Raw genomic sequence first — 21656 nt, 5'->3', positions numbered from 1 at the left:
TCCCATCAGAGGCATGCATCTGCATGTTTTCCAGCAGCACCCAGAAGAAGTGATCCTTTACTGCTAGAAGATGCTCACCTGCTGTACATTCATTGAAACACAGAGTGTTTTAGAGAATCACATCTCAATTTTGTTTGAGACTAGCAGAGCAAAACATGGTTTCATCTGTAGGCTCAGGGTTTGCTGCTCAGTGTAATTTTTACCACATGACAGGGAAGGATGCATTTTGTAAGTGGATTCTTCTGTTTGTTTCTCATGCAACTTCATGATGGAATGGCAATACCCTCAATTTATCTATTAAGTTTTTAATAGAATGCAAACCATTTCCTGGATGGTTTCTTACACCAAGCAATCCTGGATAAGCATTGCTTGGTGTAAGAAAACAGATTAATGAAATCTTAAGAGCTTTCTACACACAGATCCTAAACACAGAAAGAAAATCTCTTCTAAAAAAGCACTCTAATGTCACTACTATAATAAAGAGCATATTTTACCCTATTTTTTCATCTTTTAAAAGACCCAGAGCACAGGCACAGTTGATGAAGCATGTATTTTCACCTGAAAAAGGAGAATATCCTGTCAACTTTTCAAAGTATTGTTGCATCATTCTAAATATTTGCTTTGTATAAAATGAAATGTCAACGAAGTATAAACAACTTTAATGAAACCAACAGCAAACTTTTATTAGTTCGAACATTACAAAAAGTTAGGGAGCAGTTTAAAACAGTGAAAATGCCCACATTTAACAAGTTTGTCTGCAACTGTATGCACACAGCTACTTGACATTGAACCAAGAGAAAACAAATGCTAATGATTCTGAAGAACCAAAAAAAATTGTGTTTCTACCAGCAGCCTTGCAAAGAAACTTCTCAGCCTCTTTGGTGCAGAATATGAGGTAGCATAAAGAAACTAACAGAGATGTCTCAAGTAAAAGGTGTTTTCTGTTGTTTATATGCCATCATCTTTAAAAACTACAACCTGAGCATGTAAGCTTCTTACTCAGTGAGCTGCAAGTCTAGCTTTGTTTCCTTTTTGTTTTGAAGGCTACAGATCAGATGAACTGAAAACAAGAGTTCTACCATGAAGCATTTCACTTCAGATTGATCTGCTGAGCACATACAGGGGATGAAATTAATCAGCACCACATTTCTCCCTGAGGTGTGCAAAATCAAGAGATTAGAAATGTCATCAAGGGATCTTCACATGGGAGATTAATTACATTATGTATATAAATATAAAAGACTTCAGCATTTTTAAAAGCAGGAGTAGACTTCAAAGGACAATGTGAGGTTTTGAAGAAGAGGAAGAAGTTTTTTCTGTTGGTTTTTTTTTTTTTTCCAAACAGCACAACACAGCACCTTTATTAGGAATTCTGGCAAACGGAATTATTGTATGTAAACGACATCTTCAAGTTTTTAAAACCAAATTGAGCCCAGAATACTGACTCAGTACAACACTGGTTTACACTCCCTTCCTCTTCAGGTGCTGTCCCAGTCCCTTCTGCAGGTAACTGCTCATCAAGGGGAGAGAACACAGCAATATCCAGCAGGAAGGAACAGAGTGCTTCATATGCTGGTTTGTCACCAGTAAGCTGAGTGCTTTACTGCTGTAACCATCAGCTTTTTCAAGAAATGTCTGTTACCCTGCTGAAAGGAAACTTCCAAATGAGTGAATGCTTCCTGTTTTGGCTGCCTGCAGGCTGAGGAGTGCACATCAGCGCTGACACCCCAATTCCCAGCTATTTACATTAAACAGCAGCAGAAAAGTGTTGCAGTGTGAAGATACAAAGTCCTGTAGAACTTTCCATCTTCCCACTCATAAGATGTTACACTTGTGGATACTTTCGTGAGCCCCGACTGGAAGATTCAAGATGTAGCAAGTTAAGGAAGCATTTTATCAACCCTTGGCTTTCACAAAACCTGTTTGAATATGCATGGGTGTTTGCAAAGAAAGCAGCTAACAAGGTTCTTTCCTGTTTAAACAGGAGATGGAAACAGCAATAGCTAAAGCTTATTCAGTACAATGCCAGAGAGAAAGAAAAAATTACCAAGTCATCTGAAAGTGACACTGTTTTCCTTTCCACCAAGATTATTCATGAAGCAGATGTGTTGAGTGGAAGAAAGCAATCACGCTGATGTTAAGATGCCAAGAAACTCAAAATGATCACAGGAAAAAATGCAAAAGCATTAAAAATTAAAAATTCAGGCCTCGAAATCAAAAAATTATGGCCAAGTTGACTTGCAAGTCAGCATTGACTTTTTCTGCTGTTGGAGACAGAGAAGGTCTAAACCCATCCACTAGCTTGATCTCAAGTGCATTTCTGGCAAATCTAACCAGCACATTTTGTGTGCTGCCAATCCCTGTTAAAAGTACAACCTAACTAATCAAAGATCTTCCCATTCTCCCCTCAAACCTCAGCGAGTCGATCCCAGCTTTCCCCTTTCCCAAAGCAGCATGGAGCAAAAGGATATCATTGCCTGGGACTGCAAGTGGCAGAGGAGCTTCTCCAGGGGAGGATAGCAGCTCAGGGAGGGAACACAGCCCACCATGACCAGCTTGTGCTTGGCTCTGGTGATGGCCACGTTCAGGCGGCGCCAGTCCTTCAGCAGGGAGCCCAGCTGCAAAGGAAACGCCACTTGCTTTTATTTTCCTTATTAAACCATCAGTAGGAAAAACTTATGGACATAAACCACTCATCTTCAAAATGCATCTGAACCACTGAAACTGACTGGAACATGTCAGGAGCCAGGGCGTCCCTCTGGCTGTGCTGAGCAGCCCAGACCCTGCCAGGGGCCTCACAGACCCTGGCACAGAGTCCAGAATGCCCCTGTGGGTTTGATTGTGACCCATGGAGCAAATTACCAACCCTGTATGAAGATCTGCAGGCCATGGCAAATTAAGTAGAATGACAATGAATTTATCACAAGGTGAAAAAGTAGATTTTGGGGGTTTTAGAATGGGGGTTCAGGAGGCAAGATGGATGGATTTGGGTGTGTCCAGTCTTCTTCTTCTTCTTCTTGGTCTCCATCTCCTGCTGTGATGTTGGCACTTGCAGATTGGTTTAGAGTAGAAGTTCACTGTCTAACATGGGTGATAGGTATTGGAAAGTGATTGTAAACATTGTACATGTAGTTTTTAGTATAAAGACATAACACCACCCCAGGGCAGGCAGAATGCCTGGACTGTCTTGGTGAGCAGATCTTAGCAGGACAGGAGAAAGAATTTTATAGATAAGGAACAATAAACAACCTTGAGACCGAGAAATGAAGAGCCCTGACTCCTTCTTCAAGTGCCAGGCTGGGAAAAGAGACTTTCTAACTTTTCTTGGGGTCACTGTGACCAGCAGAGATCCCAACAGGAACAAAGTTAAAATGACCAACTTACATTTTCATCAATGCTGTTCCTAACAAAGGACACAATTATGATACTTTTGTCTCTTCCTTGGTATTTGTCAACTGTGTTCACTTCCACTCTGTTCTCCTTCCATTTTGCCATCAAGTCAGTGATTGTTTTTAACTGATGTCTGTAGGGTGAGATGATGCCAATGTCTGAGGGCTTACAGCCAGCCTGAATGAAGGAGAAAGCAGAGAAAAAATCTGTCACTGCAGTTGGCTTGGGAAACTCAGTACGGTCAGAAAGATTCTTCTAATTAATTTTTTTTATTGGCAGTGCCGCAAGGTATTGTATCTAAATTAAAGGAACTCTAAGTGTAACAAATATTAACTAAAGGAAATAGAAAAATGAGGATTTCAAGGATATCTGTCTTTATGCCAAGTTAAGACAAAGTTTGGGAACTTGGAGTAACTCATGTTTTCTTTCTTCTTTAGACTGCTAGGTGAACACTTGAAGCTCCTGCTCTGTATTTCTGGATGAAAGAAGGAACAAAAGCAAATCCTCTCCCCTCCCTCATCTCTTAAAAGAATTTGGCATCCAGCTTTTGTTTTTTGCCTGTCAGATCCAAGCAGGCAAGGACAGGGAAGGGAATGCAAACCTCAGGCTCCCCACTACACTGACATGAAACCAACCTTCAATTTATCCTGAAGATTATCCCCCAACACATACAGCCACCACTACTAAAGCAAAGTAAAAATATTAAAGTCTCCCTCCAAACCAGGTAATAAAGTAAAAGATACCTTAATAAATAAGGATGTGAGGAAAAGCACTATTTTAGCTTCTGTCACATTGCTTATGCCACCTTTTTCTGCATGTTCTGGTGCTGGGACCTTGGAAAATACAAACAGAAAACAATGACTTTTGCTGTCTGTAATGGGGTACTGTGTTCTGTCCCTAACTCACTGAGTCGTATGTGGATTTATACTGATGGTATGAAATAAAGAAATAAAGTTAAATGCTAAATTTTACTAAACAGAAGAGTCTGCACTGTGAATTAACTTCAGAATACTGCACTTGCAACACAAATTGGAACAATCCCCAAAATAAATTTCTAACACTAGCTTGTCACCTTAAGAAATTGCCAGACTTAATCCTCTGACTTTACAGTTCAGCACTACACATGACAAATCAAAAAATCGACATTTTCCTGCTGCTAAGGCAAGAGAGCTAATGATATTCTACATGGGACTTCTGCTTTAACACTCTCCATACAGCATTATTTACAGTGAATTTTCTTCTTTCCATGGCAGAAAGGATAATTTTTTTACATGTTTGAAAGCCAACATTTACACCTACAGCAAGAACTATCCAAAATGGTAATATAAATTGTAGTATAAACTCCCAACCTTTAAATATGCACTGAATTTACCATTTCTTAACTATTACCTGCCATTTCTATGTCACGTATGAATGAGGCTGACAAGCTCAGGATGTAAACTCCTGTCACTGTGTGTCACAGTTTGGTAATTTTTTCTCTTTGCTTGACTCCCGCCTTCTCTGGAGTTGAAGTAGCACCAATAGCAATGAAAGTGTGTTTGGAAGCCTCCAAACCCCCTGAAGGGCACTGTTTAACTGCACAGTTAATTTCTGACCACACTTGCATTAGTGCAGCTAAAAACAACACAAAAATAATTTCAGGAAAGAAGTCCTAAAAGCTGTGTCATGCTTTTGATAACACATGCTTACATTTCTATTTCTCCTGTTCCCATAGGACACCAGCAGAACCACCAACAAAAACAACTTGGGCCTAGAAATTCTCAGAGATTTGCCCTAAATCAAGGATGTCATTTTTCAAACCACCAAGCTGTCAGAGAAGTGCAGACTGACACAGGGGCTGGCAGAATAGAAATAAATAGATTTCCCACTGCTGTCACAAACTTGTTGCATTGTTAAGCAGAAAACAATAGAGGCTTTTTCTTCTTTTTTTTTTTAAAGCCAGCATAATAAATGCAAGCTTCCTGGTGGTGTCATGGTGTTTTTTCCTCTTCCTTCTCTCTCTGCTTATGAAGTAGACTTGAGAGGGAGGGATACAAACATTTCTTGCTTACACTATAAACAATACAGGGAGGAAAACCCTACTATGAAGTCAAAGGAAATAAAAGCTGGTTCTGTTTGTTGTCATGTTCAGTGAGGTTTTTCATTTCTCCCTCCATGACTGCCACAACACATGCAGTTCTGACAGCAAGTCCAAAGGGAGAAATGACATTACAGCCTCGTGTTTTATCAAATCTAGAATATTTTGGAAATAAAAATTCTCCTCCTGGCTCTCTGTCTTACACTTGAGATGGGCTTTCTAGGGAAAAAAATGTACCAGAAGCTCTACTTTTTCATTAGCAATTTGCTATAATTACTAGATGAACAGTGGTTCAGCCAGATTCCCATTAACAGGCCTCTTCCCTGGGACCAACTGTCTGCCTTGCTGGGAAAGGAACTGCAGCTGTCGAGGCATTCCTGGAAAATGTCTCTGTTTGGTTTAGACATTTTTAGAAATTTCTGTAAGCCATCAAAGTAAACACTGCTTGTTTTTAGGTCATTGAAGAGATTCTATCAAACTGCTGGAAAAAAACATGAATCCTGTACAATGTCAGAGAGCATAGAAACACTGGTGAGTTCTGACTAGGGTCAGCATAAAAGATCATAAAAGCTGATAATTATATCAAAATTATATTATATTATTGTCAAAACACAGTATTAATAGGAATCAACACAAACCTGTTAAGGAGGAAGAAAGACTCAAATCATAATCCAATCACCAAGTACAGTGACAAGTACTGGAGACCACAAACAGGTACTAATTTATTCATCTTTTTCCCCCATGTGTTTAAACTCTTCTTCATTTTTCCTGCATTTCAGTTTCTTTGCAGAATTTTTATCTGCACTAGCATTTTATTTCCCAGCAGAATTCTGGGTCTTCATGAAAGGACCTAAAGCAATTTATCCATCCCTTACACTTCAATGTACAGAATGTCTGCATTACAGCATGGAGAATTGCAGTTTTTGCTGCCACTGGCTCACAGCTTTGCCACACTGACCCTCAGCCAATGGAAACAAGGACACCCAGAATGGCTGCACACCTTGAATAGGAAGAACTAAGTTCAAAGTCCATTTAATATTTTCTGCAATAGTATCTAAATTCAAGTTTTCAGCTGTTCTCAGGTGTGACATTTCCAGCAGCAGCTGTACCACCCTGCCCAGCTCTGCCAACAATGCCAAGGATGTTTTTGTGTGCTGCACACTTCACATGATGCTGCAAGAACACTGCCTGAAGTTCCCTGTTTTACCCCACCTAAGCTGAATGAAGTTTTACATGCTGAAAGAACACAATGAACTTTACCTTCTCTGTGTTCAGAAAACACACAGCTGTGTCTGGATCAAGGACTTCTTTCAGCCATGACTTAGAAGCATCCCCAAGGTCCAGTTTCAATTTCTTTAGGTTGGGCAAGTTAACAGTGGCATTTGACACCTTCTCTGAGCCACATTCCAGTTTGCCTTCATAGACCAGCATGTTACTCAATGACATAATCTTACTAAAGATTTAAAAAACAAGAAAAGGCGTAAAAATCTCACCATTTCGATCCCACATCAATAACACATTTCAAAAAATAAATGTTGAAAGTACCTATTCATCCTGTATTGCACAGTTAATTGGACAACAGCATTTTGGTTTTGTTCCAGCCTTTTAAATAGGCTTTCACTCATGCCAAGATCTCTGTTATAACACAAAGACAAAAATGAAAATGTGTCAATCAGAACACTGCAAGAGCCTTCCTTGAAACTGTGACTAGGAACTGTCCAGCAGCATTCTCTCTTACCTTGCTTCTGCATTCAGCACAAGAGGAGGCAGCTGCTGATGATCCCCCACCAGCACAAACCTTTTGGAGCAGAACAGTGGGCCCAGGCAGACGAGCTGGCTGATTTGGGAAGCTTCATCAACAATGCAGAAGTCAAATTGCTTCTGAGCAAAGATGGGGTGATTCACTCCCATGCAAGAGGTTGCTACCACTGGCTGAAAATGGAGACACATTCAAGGATAAGGTACATTTTATATCCTTTAGCACTGTATTCTCCATATCAAAAGAAAAACTAATTCTCATTAAACTGAACTAAACGGTAAAATCACAGAAATCAAAGTATTTAGCCTTGAAATCAGATCAGCATCACTTAGATATATGTTGGCCTGATATGTTCTTGTATCAATTGCAAGTGACAAACAAAACCAGCTTTAGAGCAGACTGTAGCCTACAACTTGTTCCTGTCATGTGTTCAGAGTGATGCCAGGTTCTATTCATGGGCAATTCATGGAGTGTGCTGAAATGACTACAGTGAAAAATCAGGTGGTTTGGGTTTTTTTTCAATACTGAGGAAAAGATAAAACAACAACAGCAGCACAGTTCTTCTGTGCTGTGTTTCCACTGCAACCCAAAATGACCAAAATAAGAAATGCCAAGTCATTCCCCTTTTGACTTCAGTCATTCCCCAGCAATACTTATCAATAAAAAGCAAATGGCAGCTTTTGTGAAGTTGGCATTTACTGCAACTCCCATCAAACTTTATTCTTTCAGTGAATTTAATTTAAAGCTGCCACTGACTCGTATGACCCAGCTGCCATTATGGTTAGCATTGACATTCACACAGACAGCACTCATATTTCAATCAGAAATAAGGCTTTGGCCAGGTGAGCTCCACAGCATTCCTCTTCCTCTCCCCATCTGCTGATTGTAGTGAGGGCACAAGGAGCACCAGTGGGAGCAGGAGGCACAATGTAAAGAATGTAAAGAATGCTAAAGGAGGCTGCAGCAGCCCATTCACAAAACCTCAGATAGAAGCACTGGAGTCTTTGGGCCTTATTACTTACAATGCTGAGTTACTTTGTGTGGACATAAACAAAGCTTCTCAACTTGCAGACTTAATGTAGGTCATTAGTGGCTATAAAGAAATTGAAACAATGCAGAGGTTGAGTATCTCTTTCAGCTCAGATTTCTTACAGCAGTACACACATTTGGGATGGGGTCCTTCTCTGGAGCATCCAAACAAAATACTAATGTAAGTATCTTTAATAATTTGAAGGGCTAGCAAAAAAAAAAATTTTCTCACCTGACTATTATAGACCTCTTCCAAATCTGTTACAGACTTAATTGATCTGGACCTGCAGATTTCTTCTTCTGTATATTTCTGAATGTCTGGGTGAACCTTCTGAGCTCGGCCCAAGCGCAAGAAACCAACTTTGAATTTGGCCAACTTCAGCAGGACATTGTCCACAGCTGTGTGTGTAAAACTGGTCAGGAGGACACTAAAGCCACAAGCAGAAAGAATTCTCACCTAATGAGCAGCAAAGGGAAAGAAAAGGAGAAGCTGTTAAGGAGAAGCAGAAAAGGATTCATCTGCAAGAATCAACAATCCCAGGTCTGCTAAGGTGGAAAACACAAGGGGTTTTGGAGGGAGGCAGTAATAAACAGCACCTGGTCTGTACCAGTCTCCCTGGCCAGATGTGCCAGCTGACATTGTGGGCAGCAGTCCTGAGGGCTCCCATGGCCAGCAGCCTCACAGGGCTGCTCACACAGAGCCCAACCTGGATGTGCACTCCCAAGGAACTGCACTCTAAGATCCCCAGGGTAAGCAGCAGCCATGCAGCCTGTTCCAGCCTGTTCCCACAGCACTGCTCCCATGGCAATGCAGCCACTGGAGGGCAGTGAGCTGATCTGGAGACAGCAGCAGCCATGCAGCCTGTTCCAGCCTGTTCCCACAGCACTGCTCCCATGGCAATGCAGCCACTGGAGGGCAGTGGGCTGATTTGGAGACAGCAGCAGCTCTCCAGCCTCCTCCTTCCACGAGCTGATGGCAAATGGAAGCAGAGAATCACTGCTCTTCCATGAAAACCTCCCTCAGCCCACAGCCTGAGTGCAGCATGCTCCCAGAGCTCTCTCCTGGGGAGAAGAGCAGCAGCAGCTAGAGGAGATGGTGGCAGAGTGCACAAGGATGCAGCCCCACAGGTTCACACAATCCACAGAGGCTGCTCAAGCCAGTACTACTGGCTACTTCCTCTTTTGAGCTATAACTCAGGATTTGAACACTTGCTGATATCTGGAGCCAAAGAATTTTAACACTAAAGCATCACAGAAATGATTAAATATCACACTTCACTCTCCTCCCTCCCACATACATTCCTACACAAGCAATTGACCATCCTACTCCACAAAGTCCAATTTTAGTTCTACCAAATACAGGTTAAGCAAAAAGAAGTGTGTTTTCTTCCTTGAAATTATACATATACAGTCAGATTAATTCATGACACTACACAGCTGGTTTAATTCTACCCTCTAAATCTCACCAAAAAATTAAAACTCCAAGGTACATGATCTTACTAGAGCACATATTGTAGTTGTTTTTCCTGTTCCAGGCATGCCCACAATAAGTGTGTAGTCCTTTGAAAGCAGCACTTGCTTCATTGCCTGTTTCTGAGGCTTATTTAGACCTTTCAGAAGAAAAAGCAAAATTAAATTACTCCACTTCATCATAATTGTAATCATTACTAAAGTCACAGCAAAATTGTAATTTCCTCCTTCACTAAAGCCCTTAATAGAGGCAAGAACTGAGCAAAATGAAGGCATGACATTAAACATAATACACAATATAAGTAGTAAAAGGTCCTAGAAATAAGTCACTGGAGACATTTTTATTTTTAGACCTTTTGTGGTTTTTTTTCCTAATATCTTAATTGACCACCTCCACATATTGTGTCTGGGCACTTGTGTTTGATCATACCACTTTCACACCAAACACACAGCTCACAGCAAGGGCTGATGAGCTGCACATGCAGCAGAATGTTGTTTGGAATAAACATCACAGCAGAGCTGGTTTGCCCCAGCCTGATGCAAACAAGCAGCACATTTCAGCTATCTGGACTAAGAAAAGCTCAGGGAAAGTAAGACTTCAAACTGAGTTTTTATAAAAAATTTGATTTACTCTAATACAATTCAGTTAAATTTCTGTTTTCACAGGCAGATCTGTCAGAGCACAAGGAAATATTTCCACCAAATACAAGATGCTGCCTCACACCTAAACAAGTTTTGTTTTTAAATCAATGCCACAAAGCATGACACTGTGTTGACACTTGTCAACAGCTTAGGAAGAGTGATTGATTACACAAGTAAATATTTCCCAAAGCCCATCTCCTTCCTCTCCCTCCATCCCAAGAGCTGTCTCTGTCCCCTCCTCCTGTAAAGGTTACAGAGGGAATCACAGGGCCCTCTGTCTGCAACTGCACACTGCAGCCTCTAGCAACAGTCAAATAAAGTTGTGAACAAGGATCTGATCAGGTCTCCCTGTGATTAAATGAGTCTTCAGCTAGTTGGAAGACATGCAAGGTAAGAACTTGGTTTTAATTTTTAAGCTGAGAACTATCACAGGGCCCCAAAGTAGGGAAAACGCCTTACATTTATAGCATGATAAACACTTTGGCTGTAGAAACACGCTACTAAGCAGAGCATTTTGGGGAAAGTAATTTTGTACCTTTTAAAATATTTGCAACAGTTTCCTTTGCTTCAGGAGGAAGGACAGAGCTCAAGTGCTGAATAAAACATGGTTTCTGGAAATCAATGATCAGGTTGCGGAGCCTTTCACTGTGGATTAAAAAAAAGCCAAAACTGAGCTCAAATAAGAGTTACCAGTTGAGAAACTTCATCTGAAAATACTGAAAGAGTGAAATTAAGTTGATTTTTCGTACCTGACTGGGCAATCTTTCATCAATTTAGAAAGATTTTTAAAAGGGACTCCTGTACCAACATCTCCTTCATCATGATCCAACCTGAATACAGTGTTCTTGGGGAGGTTGGACAAATTCCTGAAGGATGACAAGAACATGGATGAAATAATTTTGTTTACCAGCTGTATGTAGATTAAAGACTTATTGCTACATGTTAAATGATATCTTCCAGAGATCCCAGAGTGAAGCAACAGCTGATTGAAATACACTATTAACTGATCTAAAGAAAGCATGATCCCAGTGATGGATTATAAAACATAAGCCCAATTTAAAGACAATATAGACTGAGCAATGAAAGTTACTATTAACACAGTAATCACTGTATCCATATAGATTCATGCTAGAGATGCAAGGAAATGGAGTTATAATGTGCTTTTATTCAAACAACCTGGTTAAATAGACAGACAGGCATACACAGCAGGTACTGACAGTTTCAATCAAGACAAGAGAATTTCTGAAGGGTAATACTGCAAAGCCACTGGTGCCTTGTGAAGGCTGGCCTGGAACAGAGACTAGATGGAGCTAAAGAATAAAGCAGGGATTTATTAAAAGGATCTCCTCAATGGCTCCACCCTGGGCAGCACGAGAGCCCAGCCAGGGCTGCACCCAAGGTGAACCAAAATGGTCACAAAATGGACACCTGGTCAAGGGGTCTCTCATAAGTTTTGCTCCATTTGCACCTTGCAGTTCATTGTCCAATTCCAGCTCCAGCCCATGCAGTCCCACCCTGCTTGTTTTTCTCTTTTCAGTCCAGTTGTTTGTGCTCTTGGGCTGAGATGTGGATCATTTGTCCTTGGTCCCCAGCTAGAGAAAGAATTGTTTTGTCTGCCTACTTTGTGCAGAGTGCTCATCATCCCCTAATATGAAGCCCAGACCCACACACTAAAGCAGCACAGAATGTGGAAAATATAAAAGCTAAACCTGAGGCATCACCAGCAGGAAGAGTCAGGACATGTCACAGCTTTTTGGACACCTAGCAGCACCCTTCCTCAAGCCAGTGCCAGAGTGTTTGCAAACAGACTTTTCTTTTTATCCTATTACCTGCCCAACAAACAGGAGACTTTTGTTCCACTGGCTTCTCTAACATAGCCAGTAGCCAAACCAAGCAAACCCTTTTCCTCTCCACTCACAACCACTCGATCACCAACCAACAGGTTTGTCCCAGGTATGGCACCGTTTCTACGCTGGAAAAAATGCAGATACTGTCCCTCAGAAACTTCATGGACTTCATCAACTCTGACCATGTTTCCAACACAGTCTCCAGCCTTCTCTCTGAAGGTATTAAAGCAGAAATATTTTAATAGTAAGATCCTCTCTGTAAGAGAACTATTAAGAATAAAACCCCACAAATTAAAAAACCATACCACCCACAAGCAACCATCAAAACCAAAATACAAAACAAACAAAAGAAGGAAGGAAGCATCATTGGCATGAGTTTGGAAATTAAACTTTACCTTTCCAAAGAAGGTGTCATCCATATATTTTTGTATCCCTTTTTATGCTCTCCACTTTGCAGCTCCAAGGTCAACATCAGATACCAGAGGCTGAAATACTCCAGGTGGGAGGGTTTCAGGTGCTGGGTCTCTCTGTCAATGGCAGGCACCAAAGCTGCAGGAAAGGCCACACTGGGCATCTTCTGCTCCACGGCCCTGGGGAGAGAACCAGCCACACAAAGGCTCAGCCTGATCCTTTCTCACCTGCAAGCCCAGCTGCACATAGCAACAATCCAAATACCCACTGCAACATACCAGACAGATCAATTTATCATTACTTGAATGAAGTAGAACCTGCATCCTTTGTTCAGATGCATAACCTTGTATGGGTAACTTCACATCATCTCTATCATTTTGAAGGGCAGTAAGTTAATCAAAGACCAAATAAAGGCATTTCAAAGATAGTAACATATACATTTAGAGAGCTCACCTTTTACTCCTTTTATTGTAACTACTGTATACTATTTTGATATTTAGCTAAGCAAGGGAGATTTAATACTTGTTTCAAAGTTAAATATCAATAGACATAATACCAAATCATACATTAAAAACACGACCAGAGAAAAGCTTCTTCAGAAGTAAATAGCTCTCCAGCCATATCCTGCTGCTGCAACAACTGAGTATCAGAAGCAGGATTTCACAGAAGCATATCAGGGATACCCACAAAGCTCTCTCAACACACACCTTGACCCCTCTAATTTTAAAAACAATCAGGCATTCTATTTCCACAAGACCACCCCCAAGGCTCTCCTTTTCTAACAAAGCTCATTTGATCTCTTCTACATACAATTCTGGTTGCTCTTTGTGCAGTATAGAGACTAAGACTTGTAACTAATTGAAACAATTCAGTAAGTTTGTGTGAAATTTTATGGAATATTTGCTCACTACTTCTGTTGACCAGGAGATGCAATAACACTTCAGCAGAGTAGTATCAAGGTATTACGTGTGTCATACCTTACAGGGAAACAATCCTCTACAGAGTGAAGCTGAAAAAGTGCTTCTCCAGCCAGAACTCAGGCCCAGAGATATCTTGCAGCAGAGAGCTGCAAGAATATAGCTTTTTAAACAGACCTGTTATTGGTATTTTGTATTTTGTTGAGACTTATCTCAGATTTTGTCTTGTAAAAAGTGTACCTGAGCAAACATATTAAGTCTCTGTGAGATCAGGAGCTGAACCATAAAAGTTGTAGAGAAATCTGTGGAAGATTCTTTTGGGGTGGAAAAGTCTCTGGTATACACAAAACTGTCAACCACAAAAATGAAATTATTATATCAAAAGATACAATTACTCAATCTCATTTAAAAACATTAGTCAGACTTTTTTTTTTTACCTGCTGTATAGAAAGCAGTTGTGCATTTGTGAACAGTATTTACATGTTTGACTGTCATCAATCACAGGAGGCAAAGCAGCAAGCTGTGAATTCTGCCTTCCCACATCAGGTTTATAGGTACTGTGTGTTAAGTAGAAGGCCACATGATTTCTCAACTTCATTAATTCTGTCAAGAAAAGGATAAACTTAGCTGATGGTTTTGCTTGTAACCTCAAAAGTAATTAGCTATCAACTTTTTAGCCAACTAAGAACTGATTATTCACAAAGTCCTTTGCACTGTATTAATAAAACAACTGAATTTTTAACATAAATGTTAGTAATGAGTGAAGTAAACTCTTAGTAATGAGTGAAGTATCTCCAAGTATTGTAACAAGTGAAGCATCCCCAAGTACAGCTATTTTCATAAGAGTAAGCTTTACAGTTCTAAAGACAGATTTTAGTGATATTTAAGAGAATGGGGGTCTCCAGAGAAGGGGAGCAGCTTTACCTCTCCGGTCCATGCGAGCTGCAGACACAGGATACATCGTTCCAGTTTTCAGATAAAGAAGAAATCCAGCTTCAGGATCTGCCCTCCGCTCTAAGCTCAGCAATGTGTACAGAATAACCTGCAAACATGACACACAAATACATATTTACAATACACATCATTCCAGTATAGTTGTTGTGGCTCACCCCCAAGCACCACACAGCTGCTCACCCACCTCCCCACCCCTGCTGAGGGTTCAGATAAACACAGTTTACAATGGAAAAGAAAAGCCACACATGCAAGCAAAGCAAAACAAGGAATTCATTCACAGCTTCCCGTGGTAGGGCAGGTGCTCAGCCACCCCCAGGAGAGCAGGGCCCATCACATGCAATGGTGCCTTGGGAAGGCAAAACTGCATCACTGCAAACCCTGCAGTGCCCCCACCCTTCCTCCTTTCCCCCACCCCAGGCAGTGAGTGTGCTGAGCAGCTGCACGGCCTGGGACACCCCTTTGATCCTGGGGTCCCCTGTGCTGCCTGTGTCCCCTCACTTCCATCACCCCCAGGAAAGGCCTTGGCTCTGTGTGAGCCCTGCCCAGCCCCAGCAGCAACATCCCAGTGTTATCAACCTGTGCTCAGCACAAACCCAAAACACAGCCCACACTCATCTCCTGTGAGCAAAACCATTGCTAACCCAGTCAAAACCAGCACAGCATTAAAACCAAAACACTTTCTAAACTGTATTTAGTTCTTCCACAATTTATATGGCTAAACAGCCATTATTATCACAAGTCTTCCAGAAGCTGCAAGTAGTAAGAACTTCACCAAGGATTTAAATTAAAAGGCATCTTTAAAACCTTATATCAAGGCTACCACCTCTCTAAATCAGGCCAGCTATATAGAAATATGTATAACTAGTTCCTGAAACAGTTTGCTTCAACCTCATATTTGAATGTAGTAAGAAGAGACTGGAGAACAGACATTTCAGGATAAAAAACCCCTAAGTGTGCTTGCAGGTGGTAAATGTATACACTTCTTACTACTAAGTTCACTTGGATTTTATACCAGCAGCTTTGGGCACGCCAGGGTGAGCCATCCATGAATTTAGATTGTAACACATACAAAGTGTTTCATACTCATAAGAGAAAACAGGTCACCTAACAAAAAAGCACACAGAGCCCTGACAGTGAAATGGGCCATGGGGTGCCTGTACCTGACTCCTGTGCTCAATGGAGTTGGATTCCTTGCCAGACTTGAGCTCCAAAGGCATTACCCGAGACTGCACTCCAGCCTGGCAGTGGATTTTCACCCTGGCTGTAACATCAATCTTGCCCTTCAGCCCAAACCTGGGAGACCAGATGTTCTCCTCAATGTCCAGGATATCTACAACCTCTATCTTAGAAGATACATCTTCTGTTTTCCCACCATTTGACCTAAGAAGAAAATTAAGCCAGAAGTTAACAATTTCCCTTAATTATTAATATTTAGACATTAAAATGTATAGCAACTAAATACATAATATTTCTGCATTACAAATGCCCTTTAGGCACTAACTTGAGAAATAAAATGCATCAAGTCTCACTCAAAGTAATCTTCCCATTAATAGAGGAAGCAACATATCAGAAACTAACTTCAGTTGTTTCGCTATTCACCTAAATTTCAAAGTTAAAATGAGACTTTAAACTGTTTTTAAAGTTTTTGGTCTTTTCTCAATAACCACATTCTGTCATACACTTGACAGTAGCACACAGGTTTTGCTCAGACCTGCCATTTCACTGAAACTTTAACACTCTGTAGTTAAAATTGACAGCAAGAAGCCACGGACAAGAAGAGCTCAGCAGCATTTGAGTAAAGTCACCATTTCACCAAAGAAATCTTTTATTAGTCAAGAACTCCATTTCATTAATAGTTTCACATTCTGATTTGCAGTCTTGCTCATACCTACAGTAACTCCTGCTTTGGTCAGCAGCTCAAATACCCTTGCTCCTCTACTCACTAAAAGCTCTGGTTTGTACCATGCTGCTTGCAAGGATTTAAAGATTTTGAAGTCAGTTCCCCGTCAGGCTTCATGTCCTGCCCAGTACTCACAAAGGCAGCTGAACAAGCAGCACAAGGGCAGCTCTACAACCAGTGGGGCCATGAATTAGCTCCAAATCACCCAACAGATGTGCATAAGGAGTTCCAAAAATTTCAAGTGAACTAAACAAGATATACAACATAGAAGGGTTTAAAATTTAATTCTGGCTTCTTACAGTTTTAGTTGCATTTTGTTTTGGTTTGCTGGATTGTGCATGAAGTCTTCTGCCCACTTAAAAAACGATGGCAAATATTCTTCTATTTCTTGCATTATTTGTGCTTGTTTCACATTTAAGAGATACCTAAAAACAAAAAAGACATGCACATGAAGGAAACAAAGTATTAAATCTGCTGTGGTCTAAAGAGATTTGCCTGGAGTAGCAACAAGATCATTGGAAGTAACTGTCAAGTTCTTATAAATATCTATAAACTGTAGATGACAACAGTTACATAGAGGTTCAACTCAATTCATAAAACTATTAACTGAACATCTACACCAGAACATCCATTTCTGGTGAAACCTTTGAAACAACAGGTACAGCACAGTGAGAGCATCAGTGTGGCAGATGTGATGAAACAGAATTAGCAGTCTGACTGCAGGAAAGGACTACCAGACTCATGCATTGAAATATGGCTATTCCTACAATTCATGCAAGGTTGAACAAAAAATTAAAAGACCATTTGCTTTTAGTCTGGATATCCTCATCTGCTCCTTACATGCATTTTGGCAGAACATGACACAGAATGTAATTGTGTGGCATTAGACAATTCAGTGCTGGCAACCACTGGAAATAATGTCATTATTCTACAGCAACAGAGTGGATTTTGCACAAAAAGGTTCATAGGAGTGCAAATGACCACAGGCAGCAGCCTTATGCAATTTATTTTTCATTCCCAATAAACAGTAGCCTACATATGCAAAAAGGAATTGCAAATTAAGTTTCATGGAGGCCCAGAGGGACATGAAGGCATTTCAGCAGCCACAATTCAAAATATTGTCTTCATAACAGAACTAAGAGTTATAAATCTTGCCACTACAGCTTTAACTTGTGACTCAACAGATAGTGATATTGCCCAACATACAATTTAAAAGTCTATATATAATGATTTTTATTTTACATGAGTAGAATTGTGTTTTAATCCAGCCTGCAGTAAAATGTTAAAACTAACAGCCATTCATCTTGCACTTTCTGAGGGAAATACTAAGCATTGCCTAGCATTTCTATTAGCTCTGCTGAGAAAACAAGTTAAAGGTCTTCTAACAACTGAGACTTTAACCTGATAAGGATATAAAATTAACAGAAATTCAATTTTGGTCAGTCACAAGGTTCCAGGTTCATTGCTGAGGATCATAATTAACTATTTGTCCCACTCAAATCAGCTTTGGGAGGTGCCTGGAAATCTAAAATGTTACAGACACAGACACTGCAACCTGCTTGGCCTAAAAGTAAAAAAGACCCCTGCCACATACAGTTACTCCTAAAGAGTAGTTCAGATATACAGAAGTAGCTCAGCAGGGAAGGCAAATAAAATTAAGCTATAAAATGGGGAATTATCTTTCTAAAAGATCCCTAATTTCCATTAAGCAAAGTCATTTGGCAGAACACTCTCCTGATACCAGTGCTACACTTTTTAAAGTACAACAGAAATTGCTACTCCAAAGTGTTCCTGCCCTGTCTTCCACACATAAAAGGCAGCTGCAATGCTACTTACATTTCCTTGAGGTACTTCTGTCCATACACAATTTTATTTGCTAGCTCTTGCACCTTTTCTGGTGCCAGGTCGTTGGTGACTGACTGCTGGAAGATGTCATGAAGAATTGTCCCAACGAGCATTTGGGGCGAGCCTGGTTCAGAGCCCTGCAACAGAAGGGATGGCACCGTGGCTGAAGGTCTGTGCCCATTTCATGCCAACTCCTCTGGCAAATTCCTGCATTTGCTGTGCTGCACATCACAGCCTGCACTCACTTAGCTACAAGATCACGACAGCTCTCACCTCACTAGTGATTATCTGGCCAAACCTGCCTGAACTGAAGGGGTCTCACCTATTGCTCTATCCCAACCCTGACAGTGTCAGGATACAATCCTTTGTGACTGGCAGGCAAGAAACAAGAGCACAGATTCAAATAAAACTGTCAGAAAGTTCTGCCTGCATGCGTTTCCCAGTGCAAATACATTCCTTTGCAATCTTACACAGATTTCTGGCATGAAGCAGTTTCCTGCCTGCTACCAGCTCACAGAAAACATCCCACGTGTCACCAGGATGGCTCAGAAGCCACCAGCAGGGCTGGGCTCTGGAGACTCACAAGAACTGAAAGTGGTAGTGAATGACCTTGACAGGAGTCACTACCAAACACTGTGGTATTATGGATCTCTCACAGATTTCTCTCACAACAGGGGGATGGTGCTATCCCAGTCAGGACACTGTGCACTGTCCCAACAATTATTTTATCCCCCTTACTCCTCTAATGAAGGGTTGAAAACCATTTCATGGTCTTAATCTCCTGTACTTCATTTTCTTGTTCCAGTCACAGGTTCCCAGCCAGGCTGTTTACCACTCCATTAAAATCCCCTTATTAATTTGGATTTGTATTCCTATCATGTCTGGAAGTTTTCATCAGCTCAGACTGGCAGCTGTTGCTGCTCTGTTTATCAGCAAGGACACTACCACAAATATCTCTCATATATCAGCAAGGATAATACCACTTCTCTTTCCAAGATCCAGCAGCTGGATTCAGACTCCAGAGTTAGCCCACACCAATCATTAACTGAATTAGCCACATTTTTCACAAGCTGATAACTTGGCCAAGTGTGGTTATATTTTCATATTGATGGCAGGAGGCATATCCCTCACAAAGGATTCATATCCACAAAAAATGCGGCAAGAGATTATCAAAAAAATTATCAGAATTACAAGTGGAAAGACCATTTATTTAGCCCAGTAGCTGCCTTTAAGTGTATCGCATTATTTCAGGTGCAATTCTCAAAAAGACAAGAGAAGCTCAACCAGAGGCAGTTTCCACCCCAAACGATTCTGTGTTGTAAACATCATGAATTGCTAATAATGCCATTTCCAAGAGGCAGGTGTGTCACTGAGCCGAGGCAGCAGGGCCAGGGGAGCAGGAGCTGGCAGGCAGTGTGGAAGGAGCACTCACCCTGAAGCGTTCGCTCAGCACTGCCCTCCTCATGCAGCGGATGCTGCTGGAGATGGCGGTGCCCGAGAGCAGCAGGTCTGGGTACAGCACCAGGTACCCACTCTGGGCACCGACCACCCACGTGCCACAGCTGCACTCCCCTTCCAAGTGAACAATGTCCCCTGGAACCACGGGGACAGACTCCCTGCAAGGGAACACAGCCCACAGTCAGCGCTTGCGAATGACAGACACAGTGTAGCAGAAATAACACACCGACAGAGCAGATTCAGCCTTCTTTCTGGGCTGGATTCTTTTCAGGAGTTGACCTAAAGAAGTCCTGAGAGTGAAAAAAGGCATTTTTACAATGACAAAACTGCAAGGTAGCAGCGCCCACTCAACACACATTACCTGAGATCAGGTCCCTCAAGATGATACCCATTACGCTAGCACACTGATAATATTACATTAAACAAAGACTCCTTCAGGATCCCCTGTCTCTTTTAAGGCTGTAAAATTCAACTCACAGACAACACAAACAAAATCCAGTATTTCATTCTCTTTTCAAACATCTGTGTGGATTACCAGCCATTCCTAAGGATGCACAGCTCTGTACTTTCCCGTGAGGGGGAGGCTGTAATTGTCAGGTGCTTCTCAGGGTCACTTCCATTCCTCTGGATCACGCTGACCTCCAGCACACGGTATCTGTTGTTCAGCCCATTCCTCAGGATCGCATCAGGCGAGTCAGCCACTTTCATCTGAAAACTGAAATTACAAACTAATTACAAAGAAAACAGCCAACCTACATGCAAAAAGAGGGAAAGCTTCAAATATAAACCAAATTTTACTCCCCTTCAATTTTTATAAGTATTTTGTTTGGTTTCTTTTTTGGTTTTTTGTTGGTTTTTTTTTTTTTTTTTTAGTTCTTTGCGGGTAGAGCGTGGGAAATCTCTATAAATATAAGCAAGTTGCTATTTATTACAGTTAGCGCTTCATTTTTGTGTCCACATATCCATAAGCACCAGTAAACTAATTATAACTGTACTGCAAACCCTGTGCTTGGGAGAAAGTTTGTGTCTCACAGCCCCGTCCCGCCGGCCCTCACAGCCCCGTCCCGCCGGCCCTCACAGCACATCCCGCCCGCCCTCACAGCACGTCCCGCCGGCCCTCACAGCACGTCCCGCCGGCCCTCACAGCCCCGTCCTGCGGGCCCTCACAGCCCCGTCCCGCCTGCCCTCACAGCCCCGTCCCGCCGGCCCTCACAGCCCCGTCCTGCGGGCCCTCACAGCCCCGTCCCGCCGGCCCTCACAGCCCCGTCCCGCCGGCCCTCACAGCCCCATCCCGCCTGCCCTCACAGCCCCGTCCCGCCGGCCCTCACAGCCCCATCCCGCCGGTCCTCAACAGCCCCGTCCCGCCTGCCCTCACAGCCCCGTCCCGCCTGCCCTCACAGCACATCCCGCCGGCCCTCAACAGCCCCGTCCCGCCGGTCCTCAACAGCCCCGTCCCGCCTGCCCTCACAGCCCATCCCGCCGGCCCTCACAGCACATCCCGCCGGCCCTCACAGCCCCGTCCCGCCGGCCCTCAACAGCCCCGTTCCGCGGGCCCTCAGGAACCCCGTCCCGCCGGCCCTCACAGCCCCGTCCCGCCGGCCCTCACAGCCCCGTCCCGCCGGCCCTCACAGCCCCGTCCCGCCGGCCCTCACAGCCCATCCCGCCGGCCCTCACAGCCCCGTCCCGCGGCCCTCACAGCCCCGTCCCGCCGGCCCTCACAGCCCATCCCGCCGGCCCTCACAGCCCCGTCCCGCCGGCCCTCACAGCCCCGTCCCGCGGGCCCTCACAGCCCCGTCCCGCCGGCCCTCACAGCCCTCAGGAACTCCATCTCGCTGGCCCCCGCCTCCCCGCGCCCAGAGCCGGGAGCGGTTCTCAAGTTCAAACCCCCCGCGCTCCCGGCCGTCTCCGCCCAGCTGCGGCTCCCCGCGCTCGGCCGCTACCTCTCGGCCATGGGCAG

General features: G+C 42.7%; 1 protein-coding gene across 1 annotated transcript; it reads right to left on the bottom strand.

Annotated features, from left to right (window-relative positions):
* Positions 1–1815: 1815 nt before the first annotated feature.
* DNA2 (DNA replication helicase/nuclease 2) lies at positions 1816–21174 on the bottom strand. The gene is made up of 21 exons (XM_058029246.1): positions 21098–21174; positions 20235–20414; positions 19674–19857; positions 18233–18378; positions 16696–16821; positions 15657–15876; positions 14467–14584; positions 13980–14145; positions 12610–12804; positions 12197–12427; positions 11117–11233; positions 10903–11012; positions 9756–9865; positions 8488–8712; positions 7206–7399; positions 7013–7102; positions 6728–6920; positions 4134–4223; positions 3385–3567; positions 2472–2618; positions 1816–1872 (listed from the first exon to the last, which is right to left on the bottom strand). The coding sequence occupies exons 1-21, from the start codon at positions 21172–21174 to the stop codon at positions 1816–1818; spliced, it is 3159 nt and encodes a 1052-aa protein (XP_057885229.1).
* Positions 21175–21656: the final 482 nt, after the last annotated feature.

Source organism: Melospiza georgiana, chromosome 8 (genome assembly GCF_028018845.1).
Source record: "Melospiza georgiana isolate bMelGeo1 chromosome 8, bMelGeo1.pri, whole genome shotgun sequence".
Classification (NCBI taxonomy): domain Eukaryota; kingdom Metazoa; phylum Chordata; class Aves; order Passeriformes; family Passerellidae; genus Melospiza; species Melospiza georgiana.
This window is presented reverse-complemented; position numbering and strand designations above follow the sequence as displayed.

Bases quoted from the DNA above. Each gene is read 5' to 3' on its own strand.
- DNA2 (XM_058029246.1), bottom strand. From the start codon at position 21,174: ATGGGCTGTGAGGGCAGGCGGGACGGGGCTGTTGAGGACCGGCGGGAC. The intron at 12,428-12,609 runs GTAAAGTTTAAT...TAATACCTTCAG, and splicing joins ATGACACCTTCTTTGGAAAG to AGAGAAGGCTGGAGACTGTG. The intron at 6,921-7,012 runs GTACTTTCAACA...TTAAATCTTTAG, and splicing joins GTGCAATACAGGATGAATAG to TAAGATTATGTCATTGAGTA.